The following is a 25156-nucleotide window of genomic DNA, read 5'->3' on the forward strand; positions in this document are numbered from 1 at the left end:
AGGTTAGATGTGGTTACATCATCTTACAATTTAGTGACTAGGAAAGATTAGCTGAACTTTTAAGTGTTGAATTCTGTCATTTACAAACACTTTTATGGAAATATATATATACTCATACATATACACACACACGTAAACACACACACATTGTTTCCTTGAGTCTTTCACTTCTAAGCTTTAATGCTATCCACTGTTAGCTTCTCCTTATTTTTGTCTTTTTTGTCATCTATGAATTGTAAGTCTTTAAAGTGAAACTATTAGTCTTTGTTAGAATACTTCTTAGTCACTTTGGGAGGCCGAGGCGGGTGGATCACGAGGTCAAGAGATCAAGACCATCCTGGTCAACATGGTGAAACCCTGTCTCTACTAAAAATACAAAAAATTAGCTGGGCGTGGTGGCGCGTGCCTGTAATCCCAGCTACTTAGGAGGCTGAGGCAGGAGAATTGCCTGAACCCAGGAGGCGGAGGTTGCAGTGAGCCGAGATCATGCCATTGCACTGCAACCTGGGTAACAAGAGCGAAACTCCGTCTCCAAAAAAAGAAAAAAGAATACTTCTTAGTCATGAGCTGCATGGACTTCTTACTGTTTATGGATCTGATCTCCTAAGTTTTTAATTAACTTGTCTGTTTTTATCTTTTCTTGGTTTTGAGGGGGTTACTATTTTGATCATAAAAATTTGTTTTCTATCTTTGGGGTCAGCACTGTTCTAGAAACTTTGGCATTGTTTGATTTTTCAGATAATCTCAGTTTAAACTAAACAGACCTTTTGAGTTTAACTCTATTGGGACAAGTTAGTGGAGGTGGAATAGGGAATTGCTCATTTTAAGTGGTTATTTTGGGTTACTTGGGGAAAGAAAAAGACTTAGTGGTGACAGAATGAAGTAAAACCCTAGAGAGACACAATTTAAAAATGAAGAAACAAGATGCCCTGGGTATAGAAACCTATCTCAATTGACATTTTCTTGAGGGAAAAATAAAGAGACAATTATTTAAAAGGTTCTGGGTGTAGATTCAATGAAAATCATTGAGAATTATTAGCAGAGTAAGTGAAGTAATGAAATTCAAGCTTATATCAAGTAAAGTTCTGTTTAATGTCTTTGTCTAGTCTTCTAATTTTTTAACACTTGGCATCTCCTTTTGTATTAACAGATGAACACTGGGCAGCGTAAGGATGGACCTCTTGTACTTATAGGCAGTGGGCTTTCTTCCGACCAACAAAAAATGCTCAGTGAGCTTGCAGCAATTCTTAAGGCTAAAAAATGTACTGAGTTTGACAGTACAGGTGAGGATTTTGAATTTTTGGGGGGTAGAAAAAAATGTTAAATAGATGATCCCTTTGGAGAACTACCTTTGATAATTTACATATGTTTTAACCCTTGGGAGATGGCTGTATACTTTGCATCTTGTAATAAATCTAATGTTTTCAATAATAAACTACTTATAGACTTAATGTAGTTAGGAAATGTAAAATTTAAAGTTTGCATATATTTTAGGACAAGACAGTATTTGAGAAGAGCAAATTTATGACTTTGCTAATGACAGATAAATTGTAGTGCAATGTAATGTCGTAATCCATTAGCTATTATTTGAAAATTAAATAAAAATTTGTGTTTGCTAATGTGGCTTTAAGATACATGATTTATGATCTGATTTTTCATATTGATGGCCAGGTTATAGAACTAGATACCAAATAGAAGAAGTCTTACACTTCAGTGTAAAAATTGTTGCATTTGAAGAAAATTCAGATACAAGTTTACAAAATCTAGATTAGTTATAAAAAGCAGGCCAAAGAAGTATTTTGGCTTATATCTTTGTTTCTTTTACTGCTTTTTTTGTATTTTAGTAACTCATGTTGTTGTTCCTGGTGATGCAATTCAAAGTACCTTGAAGTGTATGCTTGGGATTCTCAATGGATGCTGGATTCTAAAATTTGAATGTAAGTGTTGGATTTGAGAGAATTACAAAATGAATTAGACTAGTTTTATTTTTCATGGTTATTGATGCCCATGATTAAGGAACTTGATGTTAGTTTCCTTACCTCTGGTTAGTCACTGCATTTTGAAAAAGCTTCTCATATTTATGGTGTCATTTAGATGTCCTTGGTAAATGTATACACATATGTTCTGGTTTTAAAGTCTTTTTTCCTATAATACCAACTATTACAATGCATGGTACAATTTTAAACCTAAGCAATCCATGTTACTGTTAAATGATATATTGAATTTAATAATACGTGTTTTAAATATACTGTATGACAGGTCTGTGAGATGAAAGCAATTAATTGCTTTTTCTTTATGATTACCTACATAACACCATTTTGGTCTTAGTTAATTTAATCCAGTATTTTTAGGAATCTGTTGGGAAATTGACTGCCTTGTACTGCTTGAGTTGGAATGACTACGCTAGCTATCTCAACCTCCACTGAAAATGTTTTCCTGTTCCCTTTTTGCTGATAGTAAATCCACTGCCACCTTCCGAGCTGCCTGTCACCTTCCCTCCTGTCACTTGTTTAGTTTTCTTAACCTCGGATTCATTTGGGACTTAAAACAAAATGAAAAGAAAGCTCATACACCATTATTTTCTACTCCTTAATCTTTAATGTATCTACTTTTGACACTATGACTAATATAGAACAGTAGATTGACCTTTTTTGTTTATTAATTGTTTACAAAAGATTAGTAGTTACAAAAGATTAGTGGTTACAAAGGAGTAACATGAGGAGCAGTACAATTGAATATCTTGATGTTAGTGGTGGTCATGTAACACGACTACCTGAGATAAAATTACACAAATAAGTGCATTTATAACTAGTGAAATCAGGCTGGGCGCCGTGGCTCATACATGTAATCCTAGCACTTTGAGAGGCTGAGCAGGCAGATCACCTGAGGTCAGGAGTTAAAGACCAGCTAGACCAACATGGTGAAACCCCTAGTGGTACATACCTGTAATCCCAGCTACTTGGGAGGCTAAGGCAGGAGAATTGCTTGAACCAGGGAGGTGCAGGTCGCAGTGAGCCACAATAGTGCTATTGCACTCCAGCCTGGGCAACAGAGAGAAACTCCGTCTCAAAAATAAATAGGTAGGTAGGTGGTAGGTAGGTAGGTAGGTAGGTAGGTAGGTAGGTAGGTAGATAGATAGATAGATAGATAGAATCACTTGAACCAGGGAGGTGGAGGTTGCAGTGAGCCAAGATGGTGCTATTACACTCCAGCCTGGGCAACAGAGCGAAACTCCGTCTCAAAAATAAATAGGTAGGTAGGTGGTAGGTAGATAGGTAGGTAGGTAGGTAGGTAGGTAGGTAGGTAGGTAGGTAGATAGATAGATAGATAGAATCACTTGAACCAGGGAGGTGGAGGTTGCAGTGAGCCAAGATGGTGCTATTACACTCCAGCCTGGGCAACAGAGCGAAACTCCATCTCAAAAATAAATAGGCAGGTAGGTGGTAGGTAGATAGATAGATGATAGATAAATAGATAGATGATAGATAGATAGATAGATAGATAGATAGATAGATAGATAGATAGAATCGCTTGAACCAGTGAGGTGGAGGTTGCAGTGAGCCAAGATGGTGCTACTGCACTCCAGCCTGGGCAACAGAGCGAAACTCTGTCTCAAAAATAAATCGTTCAATCAATTGATCAATCGATCAATAGATAGACAGACAGACAGACAGTGAAATCTGAATATGCTCTATAAAGTACTGAAGTCAATTTGTTGATAAAATCGTGGTGTGAGATGTTAACATTGGACACTGGAGGAAAGGTACATAGGACGTCTCTGTTCATGCCTTTGAAACTTTCCGTGACTGTAATTATTTTTAAATAAGATGTTAAGAAAGAACAGTGGGTATATTTAATGAAACTTTTTTATGAAGCAACTGATAGATTAACAATTAGTTTATAAAAATGGTTTTATGGCTTTGTGCTTTGAAGGTTTTATGGTAGAATGCTTGATTTATCAAGATCTTAATCATATTATTAATTTAATCTGTAGTTTGAAGTTGATTTGGTTTGTAAAACAGTTTCATCAGTTGGTATTCATGTCATTTTCAAATACAGCTACCACTTCTTTTCTTGTGCTGCTAGTTTCAACCGATGCAGTCTCATCCAGCTAAGAGGCTGTGACTAGCAATGCCACTCCATCTGTTCTCATCAGTCTCTATTAATTAGTCTCTCCTAGTTAGGATGAGTTTGAGACGTGTAAGTAATTGGACTAATTTGTCTCACTTAGTTTTGAATTTTCTTTTTCCTTTTAAATCTGTCAAAGTCTTATTGAGCCTCAGTGTCTAAAAAGTTCATTTAAAATGGTTTCCTGATTAGGGGTGCTTTTGTATCAAACCTGTACCAAAAACCTTTCCAGTGATTATAGGAAGAAATAGATTTTCTTCATAATAAGGTCGCAGTAATAAAGAAGCCATACGAAATTTTGAATGTTAAGACATTTACCACTTAACTTTTTAGTCTAGTTCTTGTGAATATACTGAACTGGCATTTGGTTTCATATACAGGCTACATGATTCATTTCCATAAAATCTACCTTCTTTGGGAAATGTAAGTTTTGTCACTTTAATATCTTGGCTGTGTCATTTTTATAGAATCACCAGTGGACTCAGACTAACTTAATAGTGTGCTAGTTGGTGATTCTCACAGTAGTGAATAACATCCTCTAATAATGTTGGTTCTTTTAGGAGAAAGGATGGATGGAATCCCTTATTGAAGTTCGTATCCTCATATGTTTTAATGTAGAGTCCAAAGAGTAATAGGTTCAAAGTTTGAGACAATTCCTTTAAATAGTCACTCGATTTACAAAAAGGAAGCAAGAACCTTCAAATACTTCTTTCCTGGTGTGTATTTCTCATAGTTTCTATACTGACTGTTCTCAGTGTCAAGCATCTCAGTTTTATTCGTTGTTTGTTTTTTAAAGGACGAGGTCTCGCTCAAGCAATCCTCCAGCTTCAGCCTTCTGAGTAGCTGATAGTACAGGTGCATATCACTGCACCTGGCTCAGTTTGATTTTTAAAAATGTTTCAGAGCTATTCAAAACTATCTGAAAACCATTCATATTAGAAGATGATAGGTGGACCAAAGCTTTCAAAATTAATTGTAAAGATGTATGACTTTTTAAAACCAGGTCTAGTGTTTGATTCTGTCCATTAACTTGCTGGTTAATCTAGTAAAACACACAACTTTTACTGGATTAACTTTCCAGAAACTTTCATATTAACCTTTCATGGGATTTTTCATAAACCAAATAGATTCAAGAGGAATTTTATTCATAATTTTCTCTGTAGATAATAAACTCATTTTACAAACTAAACAGTTTAACAAAAAGAATTACACAAAAGCTTGGGATTCATTGGGTCCAAATTTAACTACGAGAAGTTTTCTGTTGAAGTGTCTCTCTTATTTGGTTAATATCTCTTATTTTCTTACATTATATATGCATAGTATCTTATAGTGCCACAATTAATGGACTTAGCATGAAGATTCTGAGACTAAGCCATAATTTTACAGACCATCCAGTCTGTCTTATATTTCTTTTACAGATATTTTACAGAATGATAGTTATCTTACATATTACAGAAATAGGAGCTAGGTCTAAGAAAAATCCCTTCTTCAATATCAAATTTGTGGGGGAGACTCTACTTTAGTCCTAGTTTGGGTACTAATTTCTCACAAGCCATTAGTAACTACCCTCATACAAGGGCGATTTTGGTATTTAAGAGGTGATAAGAATGAAAGGATAGAAGATATATAAATAAGTCATTTTATTAATCTCGTAGAGTATGAATAAGATGAAACTGTATCCTAAAGATGCAAACTAGGCCAAGATAAAATGTTTTCTATTGACTTGTTCTTTGAGTACACTGCTTTCAAAATATATTTTTATCCTGGCCTTTTTTCTAAAAGAAATTTAACTCTGCATCCTCTCTTTTTACCTTATTATGAAGGAGAAAACAGATGGCTGTCATCTTTTCTTTAATAATCTTTCCCTCTTCCCCACTCTCATCTAAGTTTAAATAAAATTGCAGCTGTAGAAGTTGTAAAATTCTCCAGCACCTAAGGGAATCGCTGAAGGAATGTGCCAGACATTTTACACTGGATTTATGTCTGTGAGATGGGGGAAGAGCTAAATTGAGTGTTTTTTCATTTTTGCTTTAGCTGAGAAGAGATGGACCCTAGAAGACAATCATTACATCATCGTTTAATAAATAACCTCATAATCAGGCTAACAGATTATCGTTTTCAAACAAATTCTAACAATTTGCATCTTTAAATGGATACTGAGAGTACTATGGAATTTTGAAGTTAAATACAACTTTATTCTATATAAACTTTGCTAATTATCAAAAAACAAAAAAAAATACCAAAGCATTCCTATAAACTAAGATTGATTAGGCAACTTTATGCTGACAGAAGGCCTTCGCGAAAGATTATCCAAGAATAAAAAAAAATTAACATCCTTTGATCTAATAGTCCCAGTTCTGAGAATTCACCTTAAGCAAGAAATACAGATGAAAGAAAAAGGATTTGCAGTGTTACTTCTAATAGCAAGAAGTAGGGAATATAACCTAAATATGAAAGATAAAGAAAATTCTGAAATGCTTGAAGATATTCTCTGGAAAAAAATTCATATTTTTATATGATAAATATTAAGACTAAAAGATTATGAAAAATAAAATTGTTTAAATTTTAAACATATTAAACAATTAAATCTTCACATTGAAACATGTAAATGTGTGCATGCATATGAGTAAAAAAATAAAGAGAAACAGCAGTAAATTGTTGAGTTACTAAAGATTAGGCTATTTGTTTATAGCAGTTTTAAAAATAATGTGTGCCTGTTAGATCAAATTTAAATTCTCTAGGAGTAAATTAATACATTCAAATTTTCAAGTTGTAATAATAATTGGAAGTATTTTCACTTTTCTTTTCAAGATTAATTGGATAGGTTAGGGCTTTGGTCTTCATTAGGGAAATTAGAACCTTCATGTATTTATTCCTCCCATCTGATGTACCAGGTCTTTTATACCTGTTATGCATACCCAGCAATACATTTGATTTTGGTGATGTCCTAGTCAGAACAGAAATTTTTACATAAAAATTTGATCTTCTAGTATATGAGAAAAAAGAACACTGAGCATAAGTTTTCTAATAATTATGAGAATTTTTGGACATTAGACTGGGTTTGGTTTTTAACCATACTTTTATAGAGACAGATAATTTTGATATTATTAATAATGCAAGAGACAGACTATTTTGATATTATTATTCATAATACAGGGTCTTAGAATTGATATGCAAGTTGTGCCTAAGAAAAATTTATGATATCATAATATATTTTTGCAATAGAGTTTAACCTGATTCTCAATGCATTAAGTAAAATAGCAAATTACACATATTGTCATGTGAAGAAATATGTTTTTTACATGTAAATATGCTGATAGCTAGAATTTGAACTAAAACATAGTCAAAAATAAAATATTGCTAAGTGATATTTATATGGAGCCAGAATCTAATGATCTGCAACAGTATTTAGTGAGAGATCTCAAATCTTAAATGGAAACAATACGCCTTTTATTTTATGTTTTCAGCCTTTATCTCATTGTCCTTTCACTTTTTGCTATGGAATTTCAAATATTAGGCTCATTTCTCTGTTCTTTTACTTAAGTTTTTCAAAAATTGCAGTGACGGTTTTTGTCACTGTAATGTGACAGTGTGTAACAGTAACAGTGTGCTACTGTTTTTCCATTTTTGTCATTGTTGTCAGTTTCCTATTGTGATTTCGTTTTTTACTAAAGTTTAGTGCTGTTACAGTCTACTTGACTAAAAAGTCTAAAAATCATTTGCAAAACACTTGTTTTGCTTTTACAATCTGTGTGTTGAGTTTTAATAGACTCAAAAGAGAAATTCTTTAATATTTATTTTACTTATATACTGTTATCTTGAATGACACATCCCTAGTTTAGATCTAATCACATATTTTATTAGAACTTTTGTTTTCACATAAAGTAGTGATATCTGATTCTGTATTTTAATTTTTTTTAAAGGATATTTGGTATTGACTAAGAGTGATTAATTCTGATTCCCATAGCTATTTCAGTTACAAATAGCCATTAATTCTAGAAGAATAGCAACGCTTTTTTCCCTCCCTCACTCTGTCACACAGGCTGGAGTGCAGTGGTGCAGTCATAGCTCTCTGCAGCCATGAACTCATGGGTTCAAGTGACCTTCTGCTTCAGCCTCCTGAGTAGCTGGAACTACAGGCGCTCACCACCATGCCTGGCTAATTTTTTTTTTTAAATCCTTTTAGTTGAGACAAAGATCTCACTTTGTTGCCTAGGCTGTTCTTGAACTTCTAGTTTCAAGCTATCCTCCTGCCTCACCCTCCCAAAGTGCTAGGATTACAAGTGCCAGCCATCACATCTAGCCTAAAAATTCTTTAAAATGTGGATTTGTTTACTACTCTGGGGTTTGAAGAGAGAAAATTCTATGTATGGCTTACCAGGCAAAGTTAATCCTCTTCTGCTTTGGACATTTAACAGATCTCCTTTTTGAAGTTTCTTCCATCTTCATTGTATTCTCTCATTTTTGTATGACTGTGGATTCAGTAACACCCTCCCTCCCTTTTTCTTTTTTTAACTTCTTTCATTTGTATTATTCTGTTTTTTTATTAGAGAAAAAGTAAGCTTAATATAAATCCATGACCATCATCAGTGGTCCATGCAGCTAAAATGGAAATATACATCTACTGATGTATATGCTTTTATGAGATAGGAGGAAAGAGTGGTTATTAGCAATTTAGAATAAAAGAATACCTTCCGTATAGTAGAAGTTTCTTTACAGAAAATTGTTGTAGCCCTGGAATTCATAAGCTACATTAATATGCAAAAATTTCAGGCTTTGCTAAGGTAGAGAGAGATACCTTAATGACTTTGGGTTAATCAATACTTTAGGAATGGGGCTGCTTACCTATATGTAAAAAAGTAATAAAATCTCGGGAAAAAGGAAAGCTTACATGAAGTGGAGGACATGATCAGGAATATACCTAGGCTAAAAGAATCTCTTAGTTTTAATAGATAAGTAGTTCATCCCTTTATTTCTGCAAAGGTGATAGCTTCAGTCAAAACCTTCAACTATAATGGAACACATGAAAAGTAACAAAGATGAAATAAAGCATACATTTTGTAAGGATAGTGGCTTGACACATTTTCAAGTATGCATCATTTTGGCATATGCAAAAGTTGTTTTTACATAAATAACATAACTTATTCATGCAAAGTAATTTTAGTAAGGAAAATATTCGCCAAGAAAGCTAACTAAAATGTGGTCTTGTATTTTTGTTTCTTTTTTCTTCAGAAGGAATTGTAAGAGTTTATTTTTCTGCTGAATTGTTTTAGTGGCAGATAATGGAATAATCATGGACTTTATTAACTGTTTATTATAAATATAAAATAGTTTAAATCTTAAGAAGTATCTGTTTTTAATGGAAAATAGGTTAAGAATTCTTGCTGCAGATTGCTTAACTTTTATTGAGTAAATAAAACCTTAAAGTATTAGTCATTATTTAGGCTTGTTAATTAGGTAATGTTTGGCTGGTAGATTCTTCCATTGCATTGATAATGTATCACCATTCGAATTGCTGAAATTTTATTTTAAAGCATTTCATTCTTATTTTACTTTTTAGTAAATCAGCTTAATTGATTTGTCTTAAAAAAAGGCTCAGTAGGAAGTTGATATGAATTTGTAACTATGGTAGTATCTATGGAGTGTGTCATTCTGAAACTCACAGGGTACAAATTATAGAGTGGCAACCGTAGCACATCAGATTGAGTAAACACATTGATCCAACTAAGAATGAAGATGAAGAAAACTTGATCTATGATTTGGAGGATATTTCCGTTCTCATCTCAGTTATGTTGTTGAGAAAGCCACTTAAATCTCTTAGGACTTCAATTTTTTTTTAATCTATTAAAGAGGTTGATTATACAAAGCATCAGAAGTTTCAAATCGGCAGGCTGAGAAGTCTGAGGGCTGAAGCAAATACTGTGTCTGTGCATTTTTCTAACATAACTATTTAATTTTTATGTCTTTAGGTTTGATGTTCGTTACATTCTCCATAGCTTCCTACCACTTCACACCAGGTTCCTCACACATTTATGTAATTTACTCGGCTTTTGTAGGTATTTGAGTCACAATTCTTGGAGTAGATGTCACTCTCAGCTTTGAAAAAATTCTTGAGATTTTCTATGCTGTGACAGCAACTCTAACAAAACACTTTGTCAACATTCAAATGTAGTGATAGACCTGGAAACTTCCTTAATTTTCAGGAAAAGAAAAAGAACTACTTTCATTCTACTTGGTCTTAGGCGGCATAGGAATTTTGCAAAATGTTGCTTGGAGTGAAAGCATATTAGAGGAATGTATTTCTTTAACTCAGTCATTGTGATTAGAACATTGGATTTGTCTTACTTTGTAGAAACTTACTACACAACTCCCATAACTGAATATTTAATGAATTAAGGCTTACGGTGGCTCCTTCCCATGGAAGCACTATGCTGCCCAGTTGGTATCTGCCATCTCATTTTTCTTGATGCCATACTTATTGGATTCTAGTATCTATTAAGGTTAAATTCTGTTGATTGACTAATGTCAGGAACAATAGATGTCATTTTAATATATTTCTTGTAAATAATCAGTCAAATAAACCCATAAAATGAATAAGCAGCCAGCATAAGCACAGCCCACTTCCTCAATGCTGCAGTTAGACCTTAGCCATTCATTTAATACAGTAGATAATCATAGGAGTGTTCAGTCCTCAACTTTATGTGCCACCATATTCATTCAGTTAAAGATGCAATTACAAATGCTCTGCAAGTATCATTGGGAAGGAGATTTGGGAAGGGGAATACGTGCTTAAATGGTGAAGAAAGTAAAGAAAAATCACATATAAAGTAATGAATTTGAGTTAAGTCAACTATTTCCCAGAATTGCTGATGTTTTTTGGTTTGGTGTTTAATGTAGAAACTGTCTATGACATAATTCCAGCACAGTGGTGATGCTTCTAGTATGGTATTTTGACTTAATCCAGAATTTTGAGTCTCATTTTCAATGTACAATGAATATTTTATATTAGCTGTGTTAGAAAAATAGTTTTTAATTCAGTGAGTGGTTATTAAAATGTATGCCCTTTTTAGAGTATAATTTTTATTATATGTAAAACAATATTCAAAGCACATTTATGATAAGTTAAAATCATAAGATTCAGAAATTCAACTTAGCAAACTTGGGTGAATATGATTTTTATATTAAAGACAATGGGGGAGAGAGAGATGAGCACCAAATAAAGCACAGGTAAAACTAACAAATTAAGATCAACATGATGGGTAATTATAGATGTCCTCAGTGTGCGTGTTGAATTTGAATATGCATTAACGTTCCAATTCAGGAAAGACTCAGTCTTTTGACAAACTTCTGCTTTCAGAACAATGGAGTACTCAGTTGTTAAAGTCTTCTGACCTTTTTATAATAAAAAACATCTTGGAACACTCGATTCAAGCAGCTTTTAACTATTTGACATATTTACATCATGCTAAGATAATACCCAAGGTTTATCTTTTGTACCAAGAAGTCGTATTTCATTGTGAAATAAACAGCCTTTAGAAAACTAAGCAGATTTAAGTTCAAATTCCCATTCTGCCACTTAATGGCTGAATGGCTTTAAGCAAGTTAAATTCTTTGCATTTCCGTTCCCTCCCCTGAATTGGAAGTAATATACAGTAAATCCTCATTGTTCGTGGATTCTGTGTTTGTGAATTTTCTTACTTGGGAAAATTTTTTTTAATCCCCAAATCAGTACTCACAGTGCTTTTGTAGACATGTGCAGAGTAGTGAGGAACTTTAGTTGCCAAAGAAGTATGTCCCCAGCTGAGGTCAAACAAGGTGATACTTTGTCTCCTTTTTTCAGCTCTCACACTGTAAGCAAGTGGCCCTTTCAGTCTATTGATGGCATGTTTTTTGCATTTTTGTGTTTTTGTTGGTGTTTTTATTGTTCAAAATAGCTCTGTAGTGCTGACATACCATTGTGTGTCCCTAAGCTCAAGAAGATTGTGATGTGCCTTTCAGAGAAAATATTGAATACTGTGTTAGCTAAGCTTTGTCAAGGCCTGAGTTGTAGTACTGCTGGCCCTAAGTTTAATCTTAATGAGTCAACAGTATACAATCAATGTGTATCAACAGAAACATACATAAAACAAAGTTAAGTATCGATCAGTTGATGAAAATGCTGGAAGCAGAGGCTCACAGAAACCTTACCCTGTATTTCCTTTAACAGCAGTGGTTCATTATTCACTAATTCGGTGTTTACAGCATCTTTATAGAACATAACTACTGCAGATAATGAGCATTGACTATACTCGTCTTCTTGGATTTGGGGAAGGATACAAGTACTTTTAGTAGCTGTTATCACAGTAATTTTTATCAGAATCTTTCCTTAGAACAAACAGTTGTGTCCTAGGTCATTTAAAGATAGAAAAGTAAAAAGAAAATGAAATAGAATACATTGGTATTCTATTACAATAGAACACATTGGTATTCCTTGTTGATAGAGGAAAATAAGAATGTCTTTTTCTCTTTTGACCAGAAAATATTGCTGTGTGATTTTTAGCATTGGATTGGTTAGCCCTTGTGATTTTTGAATATTTTATTCTAAATTATGGAAAAATTGAAGCTTTCAGAGCACTGGACATTGTACACATTTAACCTGTAATAAGGTACTTTGCTCATTGGATGAATATTAGGTAACACGGCATTCATAGTTTTTATAAAATGATACTGCAATCATGGTTCTCTATTAATGACAATTTATAAAAAGAGAATTCTGTATGATAGTATTTACAGGTGTAAAATAAACTCATATACAATCAAATAAATTCTACTCAGGTTCTACTCAATTTCTACCCAGGGAAGTAACAGTGGAACAACTTATTCCATATTTTCTTAAAAGTAAGAAAAACTCTTACTTTTTCTTTTCATATTTAATATTGCCATTTTATATTTGTTTAATATAAGAACTTTATAAATGACTAAAACTCTGGCTGTGTATTATTTCCTGCTTTATTAGTATTTTTGAATACCACTTCACTAATATATGTAAATCATTAATACTTCCAGAACTTTTGACTTTTTTTTAATATTTAATATATATATGTCCTCCATTATTTTTAGAAACAACTTTGCATTCAAACATTTTTATTCAAAAAGCCTTTTCTTTTAATATTTGAAATAAATGTGAAATATAAAAATATTTAATTATCTTTCTAACAGTCAAATACGCTCCCACATTTGTTATTCTTTTAAAGGTTAGCCATTTTAAATTGGAAAAGAGAGAAAAGCCGAATCTCAAAAATGAATCCTCTCATGTTTGTCTGTGTGTAGCTATTAACCTTTGTTCTTTAACTGACTTTGTAACAGAAATTTACCTAATATGAAGTTCTTAGAATTTCTGGACAGGAGTAGGGAGTTTTCTTTGCTATTATATATAACATGACTTGAGATTATCTCATTGCCATCCTTAGTATCTTTAAAACATGTATGTAATTTCAAATGTGCTTGAAAAATTAAATTTGATAATGAATTGCTTGTTGATAGAAGAAAATAAAGCAATAAAATTTTATTTAAAATTAAGCAGTCTGAGATAGAGCATTGTAATTTTAATGAAAGTTCAGGGTTAGATTATTGAAACAAAGTGACAGGAAACAGCAGGAATTTTCTTCTTCGGGAAGAGATTATGGCCTCTTTTGTACATAAGAGGTGTTTAATACAGTTTGAGCATTCCTAATCTAAAAATCCAAAATGCTCTAAAATACTAGCCAGCATGACACACATGACCTCACATGATGACTCACAGTCTAAACACAGACAAAACTTTGTTTTATGCACAAAATTATTAAAGAGAATGTATAAAATTTTATCTGTATAAAGCATATATGAAACATAAATGAACTTCTTCTTTAGATTTGGGTCTTGTTGCCAAGATATACCTCCTTATGTATGTGTAAATATTCCCAAATCCAAAAAACGGCTGAATTTTAAAACTTCTGGTTCCAAGCATCTCAGATCTTGGCCTTTAAATATAATATAGGAAGATGACCGAAGTGGAAGTCTGTTGCTTTAGGTAGGGGTTCACTTAAACTTTGCTGTTAGTGATCTTAGTAAGTCACTTCATAGTTTTGCACTTGACTTTGCAAATCTATAAAACAAGAAAGTAGAACTAGCTTTTAAGAGTCTTTTCTACCTCAAGTAATTTGTTTCTAGATATTTTAAAAAATTAAATTGCAAGATTAGAATAAAAATGTTTTATAAACAGGGCTCAAACACTTTTTTTTCCTCAGAAAGTACCAGTTTTTTCAGTTATGTCACTTACAACAAATTCTGTAGATTGACTCCTGTAAAGAGATAAGAGTTTTGTTATTGTGTCAGTTTGGAGTAATAATGAAGAAAGTTTAAAACTGGTTGTGCTATAAAGTGTCAGTCTAAAGTGGACTGTCACTCTTGGAAAATATTGCATTTTTTTTTATCTTCTCCAATATAAGTTTTTGCTCTCAAGATAATCATTGTAAGTCAAGAGACATTTTACTCCTACACAAATGAATCTAAGTTTATATTAGATGCAATCCCAGGACAGTTCTGCATAGCAGATTAACTGTTGGTCCTTGGCCACACTTCAGTTAAGAAAGGAACCCTGAAGCTGGCCACAGCGGCTCACACCTGTAATCCCAGCACTTTGGGAGGTCGAGGCGAGCGGATAACGAGGTCAGGATATCGAGACCATCCTGGCTAACATGGTGAAACCCTTCTCTACTAAAAATACGAAAATTAGCCGGGCGTGGTAGCACGCACCTGTAGTCCCAGCTACTTGGGAGGCTGAGGCAAAGGAATTGCTTGAACCTGGGAGGTAGAGGTTGCTGTGAGTTGAGATCCTGCCACTGCACTCCAGCTTGGTGATAGAGCAAGACTCTGTCTCCAAAAAAAAAAAGGAACCCTTTTCCAGGCATATGCATGGTTTACATGCCAAGTAGTGGGTTCCGCTCCTGTATTGGACTCATTCTGCTGTTGAAATAGTAGGGATCAGCTGCACAGAATTTTATCACTAGCATTTTTCAAGAGGTATCCAGAACACTGTAGTATATTTCCAACATATATGTCTAATCCTCAATCTAAAGTATATGTTTACAGAGCCATATTTTTTTTCTGGTTTTAAGCCATTAGATACCAAGTGATAACAGGATATAACAGTTTGATATTCAAAACTACGTGTAACACTCTGAACTCTTACAGGTGCTGTATAATTTTTTTTTATTGGTGTGAATATAGGCTATTAATGCTGTGTCCTTAGTGAATTTTAAAAAACTTTTTTTTCTTTGTGTTAACAACACTAGACAGTGAAGGAGAGGCCTGAGTTATTGTTCCCACTTTGCCAGTACCCTCTGCTATAAAACTCCTGTTCTATGGGAGAGTATATGAAATTCTGAAGAATGCATAAGTGAATAATATATGGTTCCTACCTCAGTGATAAAATCAGGTATTGAGCAAAACAGTCTCAAAGACAAATAAAAAAAGTTGTGTGGAGGGTTTGTTTTTGTAATGAGGACAATTCATTATAGTATCTAGTTTCTAGAACGCTTCTTGCATTTTATCCACAGAAGACCTGTGAAAAACATTGTTTTTATTTTTTATTTCCATATGCAAGGAAGCTTCCAGAACAAGTAATTGGTATAGCCAAGTCCTTCTACTCCAAATCTCAAATTTAGTTTAGTTATGTGACATCAGAACAGAAGCATGATAAATATATATCCATGCCACCAATTCCCTTGCTTGATGGTGACAGGCAATATCCAAGATGTCGTCTCTAGCTGAAGCTGACCGTGTCCTGCCTTTTATGATGGGTTCTGGGCATCCTGGGGATTCATTTCATTTCTAGAACCTAGCGAGACAATTGGTACTGGCTGCCAGCCAATGGCCCTACTTAGGGCTTCCCCACCCAGGTGCCAGGCAGTGGAATGACTCTAAACATGCCAGGCTCAGCTGTCGCTATTGCTCTTGCTTTTTAACCTGAAGCTGTGAACAGACGTAAGCCATCAAAAGAATGCTTTTTTTTTCCTGCAAAGCCCAGCCAAATCATCTCTAAACTGGCGACCTCAATTGTGTACCTGTCACATGCCAAACGTATCCCAGGCTCTGCTTGTGTATTTCAGCAAGCACTGTTGAGCCCCTGTTGTGTGGCTAGCTGAGCTACATGCACATTCCTTCATGTCAAATCACTTACAGTTTAACAGATGATTAGACATATAACTGCCAAAATGAGCAGTGTAGATCAATGTAGATGCTAAGTGCCCAGTTTAGGTTCTTGTGGGCAGGACTGCATCGTGGACTTTTTATTCACCTTAATTTTGGATAATTGCTATGAGTGAAAATGTAGACTTTTTTGTGTTTGAAATAGTATCCTGGCTTAGGTTTTTCAGAAAGGAAATTAAAATTACAGTTACTAACTTATTGCTTAATCCTCCAAAGAATTTTTAAGATCTTCTGTTTATATGGAAAACCAGTTTTATTATGTTTTGTTTTGGGATAAGTAAGATTTCTGTTTTTATTTTAGAATAATACCTAAAAACTACCATGAAGAAGAAAAACCACTTAGGTAAATTGCTTAATTTTAATGAGAGAGAAATAATGCTCACTTGATATTTATTTTGCTTTAATTCTTGTGTTTTTGTCAGGGGTAAAAGCATGTCTGCAAAGAAAAGTATGTGAACAGGAAGAAAAGTATGAAATTCCTGAAGGTCCACAGAGAAGCAGGCTCAACAGAGAACAGCTGGTATTTTTCTTTTAATACAACTTTCATTGTTCTTATTATGGCATACTATTATTATCACCATCAGGAAAAACTTCTGCCCTTTCAACAACTACAGGTGACTGATTAAAATTTTAATTGTGCTTATTTCAAGCACTTGATTCTGAAAGATGATCACGATGAGCAATAAAATCCAGAAGGTAATAATTTCATACTGTTAATGGATTTTTGGCATCTTGAACATTCCCATAAACTTTTCAGAATCTGAGGTAAATCTCAGATACAGGAAGTAGCTTGAAAGAAGACTTACAGCTGCTGCTCGGATTTAGTTACCATATGTCTTTATGGGCACATATTGCAGTTTTAATGGATAATGCATTATCCTGTTGATATATATAAGTATATTAGAAATGACAAAGACAATTTCCATAGAGGGAATTATGAAACTTTTTTATTTCCAAAGAGCACACAGAAGTATGGTTCATAGCTAATTGGACCTCTAGCCTCACTACAATAATCTGTTGTGCCCCGTGAATACATTTCTGGAACCGTGGAGGGCACACTCCCACAGTGGCTGCCCTGAGGACCTTAGGTTGGTAATATGTAGGGACCTAAATATGGATAGGCAGAGGAAGTTCATGGAAAAGCTGTTATTCTTGTAATTTAATTACATTTAGCCTGGTGTCTCTGAAGCCTATTTCAAATAAGCTAGGAATTTTGGGGGCTTTAAGTCCCACCAGATAAGCATAAACATCCTGATGAAAAAAGTTTGAACAGTTTTGTTTTTTTTTTCTTTATACCAAGCACATCTAAAATTTTACAAGAGTGAAAAGGAACTGAGAAAGTCACTGAATCTTAGGGAAAAACTCGTAAATAGGAAGCCCTTATTTGCCTAAGTATTTTTCTTGATCCAGTTAGTATGCTTGAAATATAACTTATTCCAGTACCTCATTAAGTAGCTTCATAGCTGCTCGTAATTATTACACATTAAGCATACCTAATCCAATATCCAAAATCCAAAACTTTTTGATCTTTGACATGATGCCACAAGTGGAAAATTCCACACCTGACCTCATGTGACAGGTCACAGTCAGAACACAGTCAAAATTTTGTTGCATGCACAAAATTATTGAAAATAATATATAAAATTACCTCAGGCTGTGTGCATAAGGTGTACATGAAACATAAATGAATTTTGTGTTTAGGCTTTATACGTTCTTAAGATATCTTGTGTATATGCAAATTTTTCAAAATCCAAAAATTTCTGGATCTGAAATGTTTCTGGTCCAAATGTTTCAGGTAAGGGATACTCAACCTGTATTTTTATTTTCCTCATTCATATGCAGTGTTTTTGAATATAGTATTTTGATCTGCCTTTAACAAATGTTTTCTCATTATTTCAGTTGCCAAAGCTGTTTGATGGATGCTACTTCTATTTGGGGGGAACCTTCAAACACCATCCAAAGGACAACCTTATTAAGCTCGTCACTGCAGGTGGGGGCCAGATCCTCAGTAGAAAGCCCAAGCCAGACAGTGACGTGACTCAGACCATCAATACAGTCGCATACCATGCCAGACCCGATTCTGATCAGCGCTTCTGCACACAGTATATCATCTATGAGGATTTGGCTAATTATCACCCAGAGAGGGTTCGTCAGGGCAAAGTCTGGATGGCTCCTTCGAGCTGGTTTATAGACTGTGTGATGTCCTTTGAGTTGCTTCCTCTTGACAGCTGAATATTATACCAGATGAACATTTCAAATTCAACTTGCACAGTTTATGAGAGCCCAGTCATTGTACTTTTTAATTGTTCACATTTTTACAAATAGGGAGAGTCATTCATATTTGTCTTTGAACTGAAAACAAAAAGTCTAATGTCAGATTAGGAATTCACTTTGTGTTTATCATTTAGATGCTGGAATTGCTTTTAAGGATTTTTCTTTTTAAAATTGGCGTGTTTTTTGATTCATCATGTCTTTCTATTCAGATTATTGGGTATCAAAGATTGATGAGAGGACACCAGACTCGTGGTTAAATAAACAAGTGATATCATTACTTACTAAAATCTATACCTGCCACCGTTAAAAAAAACTTGCCGTTTTTTAGTAAACAGAGAATATTATCAAATAATTTATTTTGGCTTTATTGAAAAGAGAGTATCTGATCTTAAATGTGCCACCATAGGTGTTAAATTCTCCTATCTGCAGTTGTCTTTATCCTATTTTGTGGGTCTTTTTTTCCTTATAATTTACTTTGTGGTCTATTTCTACACTTTTATCCCTGTTTTTTTATCCTGTATATTCACCAGGAAATCATGATTTTATTCTTAATATTTTTTTTTTTTGGTGATAAAAATCAATACTGAGTTCGTGGTACATTTTTTCATTCTGTACATTTGCTTAATAACTGTCCATTTGTAACTCTGTTTGTCTACTACATATGTGTATGTACTTAGAACATTTAACACATTTTAATATCAGTTTTTAGAAGGTCTGACTAGTCTAGCAAATTGTCAGTCCAACATCATTACTTTAAGAAGCAGTCTTATTCTGGTAGACCTTGTTGGTACTTCTAAAATAATTTTGAAGGTCTTAAATTCTTCCTTTGTAAAGTTTTTTTAAAGTTTTTAGGTTGGCCTGGAAGCAGAAGTTGGTGATTACTTGATTTAGAATAGATTTTTTCCAGATCATACAAAAGGCCATACGGTAAGTGCAGAAGTAGGAGGGGGAGGGCTTGCTAATATCAAACAGGCAAGGCCTCAGTGAGTGGGCAGGATACCCCCTGAGAATGGCCAGACTGGGGGAGGTTACTCTGCTCTGGGTGCTCTCATTCGCAAATTGACAAGGATACATTAGATTATTTTGAAACATTTTTTTAAGAAACAGAATTCTTTAATAATTCCTTCCTAGACATTGCATATACTTAAACGATTAAAGACTTGAGGAAGGAGACCTTCCAGTTTGGTCCCTCATGAGTAGAAGAGAACAGTTTGATAACTACTGAAATAGAATATCCCTAGTTTTAAAATACTGAGAATCTCTGAAGATCATCAGCATCTTAAGATGTACTTACTTGAAAGTTTGAGATTCTGTTTATCATTTGAAAATACATTTTGCTTTAATTCTTTCTTTGACATGTTGTTTTTTCATATCAAGAAATATATTGTGTAAACAAAATAGCCTTTTGACCCTGACCTTGCTGGATGAATTAGCTCTGAAACGCTCTCTGCAACAAGTAATGTATTTGTCCCACATTTCATTCTGATGGAGAATGATGAACACCATAGCACCAAACAAAAATCCGAGGGGTTAGATAATGTCTGGATTAAATAATTTAAGACTCTCTGGGATTTTGGTTGTCATTTTTTATTTAGAACTGACTTCAAGTCACTTTCTATTGCCTCATAGGTCACATTTGAGACAGGTTTGTATCTGTTCCTTGCATCTGAATTCCTGTTGGTAAAGACACCTTTGAGGTCTCTTGCTCAGTTTTCTTCATTCATTATCTTGGTTTATCACCTCTCTCTTTTTTTTCCCCTGACTATTAAGCAGTTTCATCTTTGCTTTCTTTAAATATTTATTTTGACAGCAGTTAGTGTTAAGCTCTTAAAACTTGTGATTGTATTTTCTGTGTAGATATATATGTAATTATTTTTATTTTTCAATCATAGATTCAAGCTTCTTTTTTATTTACCATAAATCACTAAAGTTATTTATGTTTTCATATATCTGTGTCTTGTATAAAATTGGCTTATTCTGTGCTGTTGAAGAATGAGGCTCAACATGACTTGTGAGGAAATCTGTCAACTAACAAAAGGTTATCTTTTTGAACATAGCACTTTTTAATTTTGAATAAAAATATTTCTAACATGTCCTGGAGACTTTATTACATTAAATTATTCCGAATACAGTATAACTTTGATAGTTTGGAATCGTCATTAAGAACATCAGTTACACAGTGATTCCTTTGTGGCTCTATACAAGTGAGAAGTTGGTAGCTTTTCCACATTCTCACGGCTGTTTTCTAGTTCTACTTGGATTTGTAGCCATTTCCCTTTTTCCTGATAGCTGCCACTTCGTAGCAATTTTTCTTTCTCTACTAATACTTGACCATATCTAACTTTTTTTTCTTTTGCTGAAAAATGGAAACCAGATGGGAAGTATGTTAGAGTTATGATTGAAATAAGGTTAAATGAGCAGTGTGTGAGGGTTTTCACTGATTTCACCGAGGAGGTAGTTTTGCTACTTGAATTTTAGTAAATAGAGTTTTTCAAGTATTTCATCTGTCTTAATTTTTTTTTCTTTTTTTTTTTTGCACCTGCTTTGTGAATTTAATAAGTGACTTCTGCCTAGAGGATTATATTTGGGGAGGTTTGATGTTTCCTGTGGAAATAAGACGATTTACAGGTGGGAGTGGGGCTGCATTAACTGTTATTGCTTCCATGGGTTAATTGTATTCTAAAGGTTCATGAACCTCATGACAGTCATAACTGTCTATTCTGTTTCCTACCCTGCACGTATTAAAGTGGCAGGAACGAATGCTTGTTTTATTTAATAACAGCCACCATTTTCTTTGAAGATATATTGAGCTACAAATTGTAAACTCAATGTATGTCTTTATAAGTCAACACTTTTCAAAGATGTGCACATCAAACTACCTAAATAAATGAATAAATTAAATAAACAACTACTGAGAAGTTGTCTTCAGCTAAGAGCTCTAATTTTCTTTTAGTCAACTAATAAGGCTTATGCCTTCCTAATTAAACTGCAGACATTCTTACGAATTAGGGATTGTTGATTATTTGTGTAGCTTTCTAAGGCACAAGGTGCATTTTCTGATACCTGTAAGTCTATTAGAATGGGGATGTAAGAGAAGTGGGAAAAGCATGTTCTTTTGGCTTAAAGGGTTAATAACTAAGTCTCCAGTCCCGGGGAGGGTCCTGCACAGGCTTTGAAGTTAGATCTGGGTTTTGTTAACCATCTAACCTGTGTCATTGGTGATAAAGTGGGAAATACTGTTCATTTCACCTGGGTGTAAAGATGTGTGAAAGTGCTGAGCACACTGTATACATTCACAACTCACCTTCCAGGACCGCTGTGAGCAAACTCATAAGTGGCTATGCACAGCTTGTGTCAGTCCTGAGTGTCCTGGCTCTTGTGTCCCATGCACATCTACAGCTGGGTGTCCTCCCGTCTTCACTTTACTGGTTTTAACCTGAACAACATCCAGAGCCAGGCCCTAGTTTCTTATTTGTTACCATCCCATCTGCACTGGTAAAGTTTGCCCATCTATGTAGCCTCTCCTGTTCATTTCACTAAAATGTTCACTTTCACCTCCTCAGTTACTTACTGTAGATACCAAGATTGCTTAGGCCTCCACACATAAGTGGTACACCTTGGACAGCACTATAAAACCAATATTACCATAATATAAACCCTTCTGCCACCCTGCCTTGGGGCCTAAAAAAAAGGATGTTGATCTTTACTGCCTTAGTTTATAGTTTGTGAGACTCAGATTTTCATTAATACCACAAGTTTTTCAAAACCTTGCCCCATTTGCCTCCTGCGTAAAATAATGTAACCTAAAAATAAAGGTTTTTTTTTCAGAATCTTACTAATGTAAATGTTTGAGGCTTTTTTTGTTTTTGAGACGGAGTCTTGCTCGGTCGCCAGGCTGGAGTGCAGTGGCACGATCTCAGCTCATTGCAGCCTCCACCTCCCAGGTTCAAGTGATTCTCCTGCCTCAGTCTCCCAAGTAGCTGGGACTACCAGTGCGTACCACCATGCCTGGCTAGTTTTTTGTATTTTAGTAGAGACAGGGTTTCACCATGTTAGCCAGGATGGTCTCGATCTCCTGACTTCGTGATCCACCTACCTCGGCCTCCCACAGTGCTGGGATTACAGGCGCGAGCCACCGCGCCCGGCCATGTTTGAGTTTTTAAACAAATCTGTTTACAAAATTATTACATAGTTACTGCAGAACTACAAAAAGAATATCTGCAGGATCCAAAAGCACAAGGAAGAAAACAGTCAAAATCCAGGGACCATTAAACTGACCAACCATTTTGTGTGGCCTTCATAGTGTTAAAAGTTCATCGAATGCTGTTGACGGGGACACGAGCTTTCGTTCTCCACATCCTCGCCACTTCTCTCTTACCTCTTATGTTTTTTCAGTTGGGCCTTGGAAACATTGACTTGATCCACAACTCAGGAATAACAACTATTAATATTCTTGTCTTTTTTTCTTTCTCCATAAAGAAAAAAGGGCAAGAATGTTATTCTCAAAAATCACCACTAAAGAACTTATTCATGTAACCAAATACCACCTGGTAACACAAGTGAGTTTTTTGAGTGAGTTTTTTAGTGGTGATCTGTGAGATTTTGGTGCCCCCATCACGGAGCAGTGTATGCTGCACCATATTTGTGGTCTTTATCCCTTGTCCCCCTCCCACTCTTCCTCCCAAGTCCCCAAAGTCCATTGTATTATTCTTACGCCTTTGCATCTTCATGATTTAGCGCCCACATATCAATGAGAACATACATGTTTGGTTTTCCATTTCTGAGTTACTTTACTTAGAATAATAGGGTTTGTTTTCTGGTTCCTTCTCATATGGGTTGGCACTGTCAGAGGAAAGGTCTATGGCTGAAGGCTGTTGTTCAGAGTTTTTTGTCCCACGGGGTATTCCCTTGATGTAGTACGCTCCATCTTTTCCTGTGGATGTGGCTTCCTGTGAGCCGAACTGCAGTGATTATTGTCTCTCTTCTGGGTCTAGTCACCCAGTGAGTCAGCCTGGCTCCAGGTTGGTACTGGGGGTTGTCTGCACAGCGACCTGTGATGTCAACCGTCTATGGGTCTCTCCTTGGGCAAGTCTTGCTCCTGCTGGAGGTGAGGGTGAGATTCCCAGGTCACTGGGAATTGTGTACTTAGGAGGATTATGGCTGCCTCTCCTGAGTCATGCAGGTTGTCAGGGAAGTGGGGAAAAGCCTCAGTCACAGGCCTTACCCAGCTCCCATGCAAATCAAAAGGCTGCTCTCACTCCCACCGTGCCTCCTCACCACCAGCTCTGAGTCTGCTTCCAGACGGAGGGCTAGAGGGGCTTGAAAATCTGCCCGAGGCTACTTGCCTCCCAGCTGGGAACGAAGAAGGCTTGGTTCTATCCCCGCCTTTGGAGTCTGCGCACCAGATCTGTGCCCTACCCTGAGTTCTGGCCGGGAGGCTTCTCACCCTGTTCAAATCGTTACAGCGTTCCACTAGAGATTTCCCTCTCCCTGTGGCGTTTTAGCCCCTGCTTCTCTGGGTGCCCTCCGGATGGATCCCTGTGGTGCCAGGCAGGAATGAGCTGCTAGGGCACCCAACGAGCTCCCAGGCTTTTTCTGCTGCATTCTCTACCCCTGTATTTCACTTGGCTCTCCAGATTGACTCAGCTCCAGGTAAAGTCAGAAACTTCTCCCACAACAGACCTTCAGCTTCTCCGGTGGGGGTGTGTGTTCGAGAGAGGAGAGTCTAGAAGTGGGGCACTCACAATATTTGAGGGGTCTCTCGGGTGCTGCAGGAGCAGTTCACTACCTTCAGTGGTCTTCTCGGGATTGCTGGTTTGTTCTTGCAGTCAATCTTGAGGTAAAATTCATGATGCGAGTCTCTGCACGCTGCTCTCTCCAGAGCTGCATCCTAGCCCCGCCTCCCGTCCGCCATGATGATCCAAGAATTTGTTTTACTTTTTAAGGAAATAGGAATCTGAATCTTTTTTTTTTTTTCCTATTTAAGCACACATATATAGATTTTACAACTAGGGCACAAAACCCTGTGTATGCTTTTATTTCCCATGGTTTTCCATGTAATTAAGTGTTCTTACGCATAATTTCAGAAAGTATAGTATCCTGTCAACACGATGTATCATGATTTATTTAACTGAATCCCTGGTATTTAATATTTGGGTTGTTTCTATTATAGAAACAAAATGTTATTATTTATTTTTATTATTTTTTTTTGAGATGGAGTTTCGCTCTGTCACCCAACCTGGAGTGCAGTGGTACAATCTCGGCTAACTGCAGCCTCTGCCTGCCAGGTTCAAACAATTCTGCTTCAGCCTCTCAAGTAGTTGGGACTACAGGCGTGGGGCACCACGCTCAGCTAATTTTTGTATTTTTAGTAGAGACGGGGTTTCACCATGTTGGCCAAGACGGTCTTGAATATTATTATCTTTATAATAAATTTGGAGTGGGAGGGGCAGAGTTTCTTTAAAAGGTCAAACTAACTCAGTATCCATGGCTACCATCTCTGCAGAATGCAGTGTATAAGCCTACA

At 35.4% G+C, this 25156-nt stretch overlaps 1 protein-coding gene across 2 annotated transcripts in view; it reads left to right on the plus strand.

Annotated features, from left to right (window-relative positions):
- Window positions 1-21558, plus strand: part of BARD1 (BRCA1 associated RING domain 1) — an 83640-nt gene extending 62082 nt beyond the window's left edge. For both annotated transcript variants that reach the window (XM_064373026.1, XM_064373025.1), the window contains 4 exons: window positions 1151-1283; window positions 1845-1937; window positions 16779-16876; window positions 18256-21558. In XM_064373026.1, coding sequence (XP_064229096.1) covers window positions 1151-1283; window positions 1845-1937; window positions 16779-16876; window positions 18256-18588 — 657 coding nt within the window. In that variant the 3' untranslated portion in view covers window positions 18589-21558. The remainder of the gene's footprint in view (window positions 1-1150; window positions 1284-1844; window positions 1938-16778; window positions 16877-18255) is intronic.
- Window positions 21559-25156: the final 3598 nt, after the last annotated feature.

This window comes from Aotus nancymaae, unplaced genomic scaffold, assembly GCF_030222135.1.
Source record: "Aotus nancymaae isolate 86718 unplaced genomic scaffold, 86718_ANA_hifiasm-v0.15.2.pri h1tg000008l, whole genome shotgun sequence".
NCBI lineage: Eukaryota > Metazoa > Chordata > Mammalia > Primates > Aotidae > Aotus > Aotus nancymaae.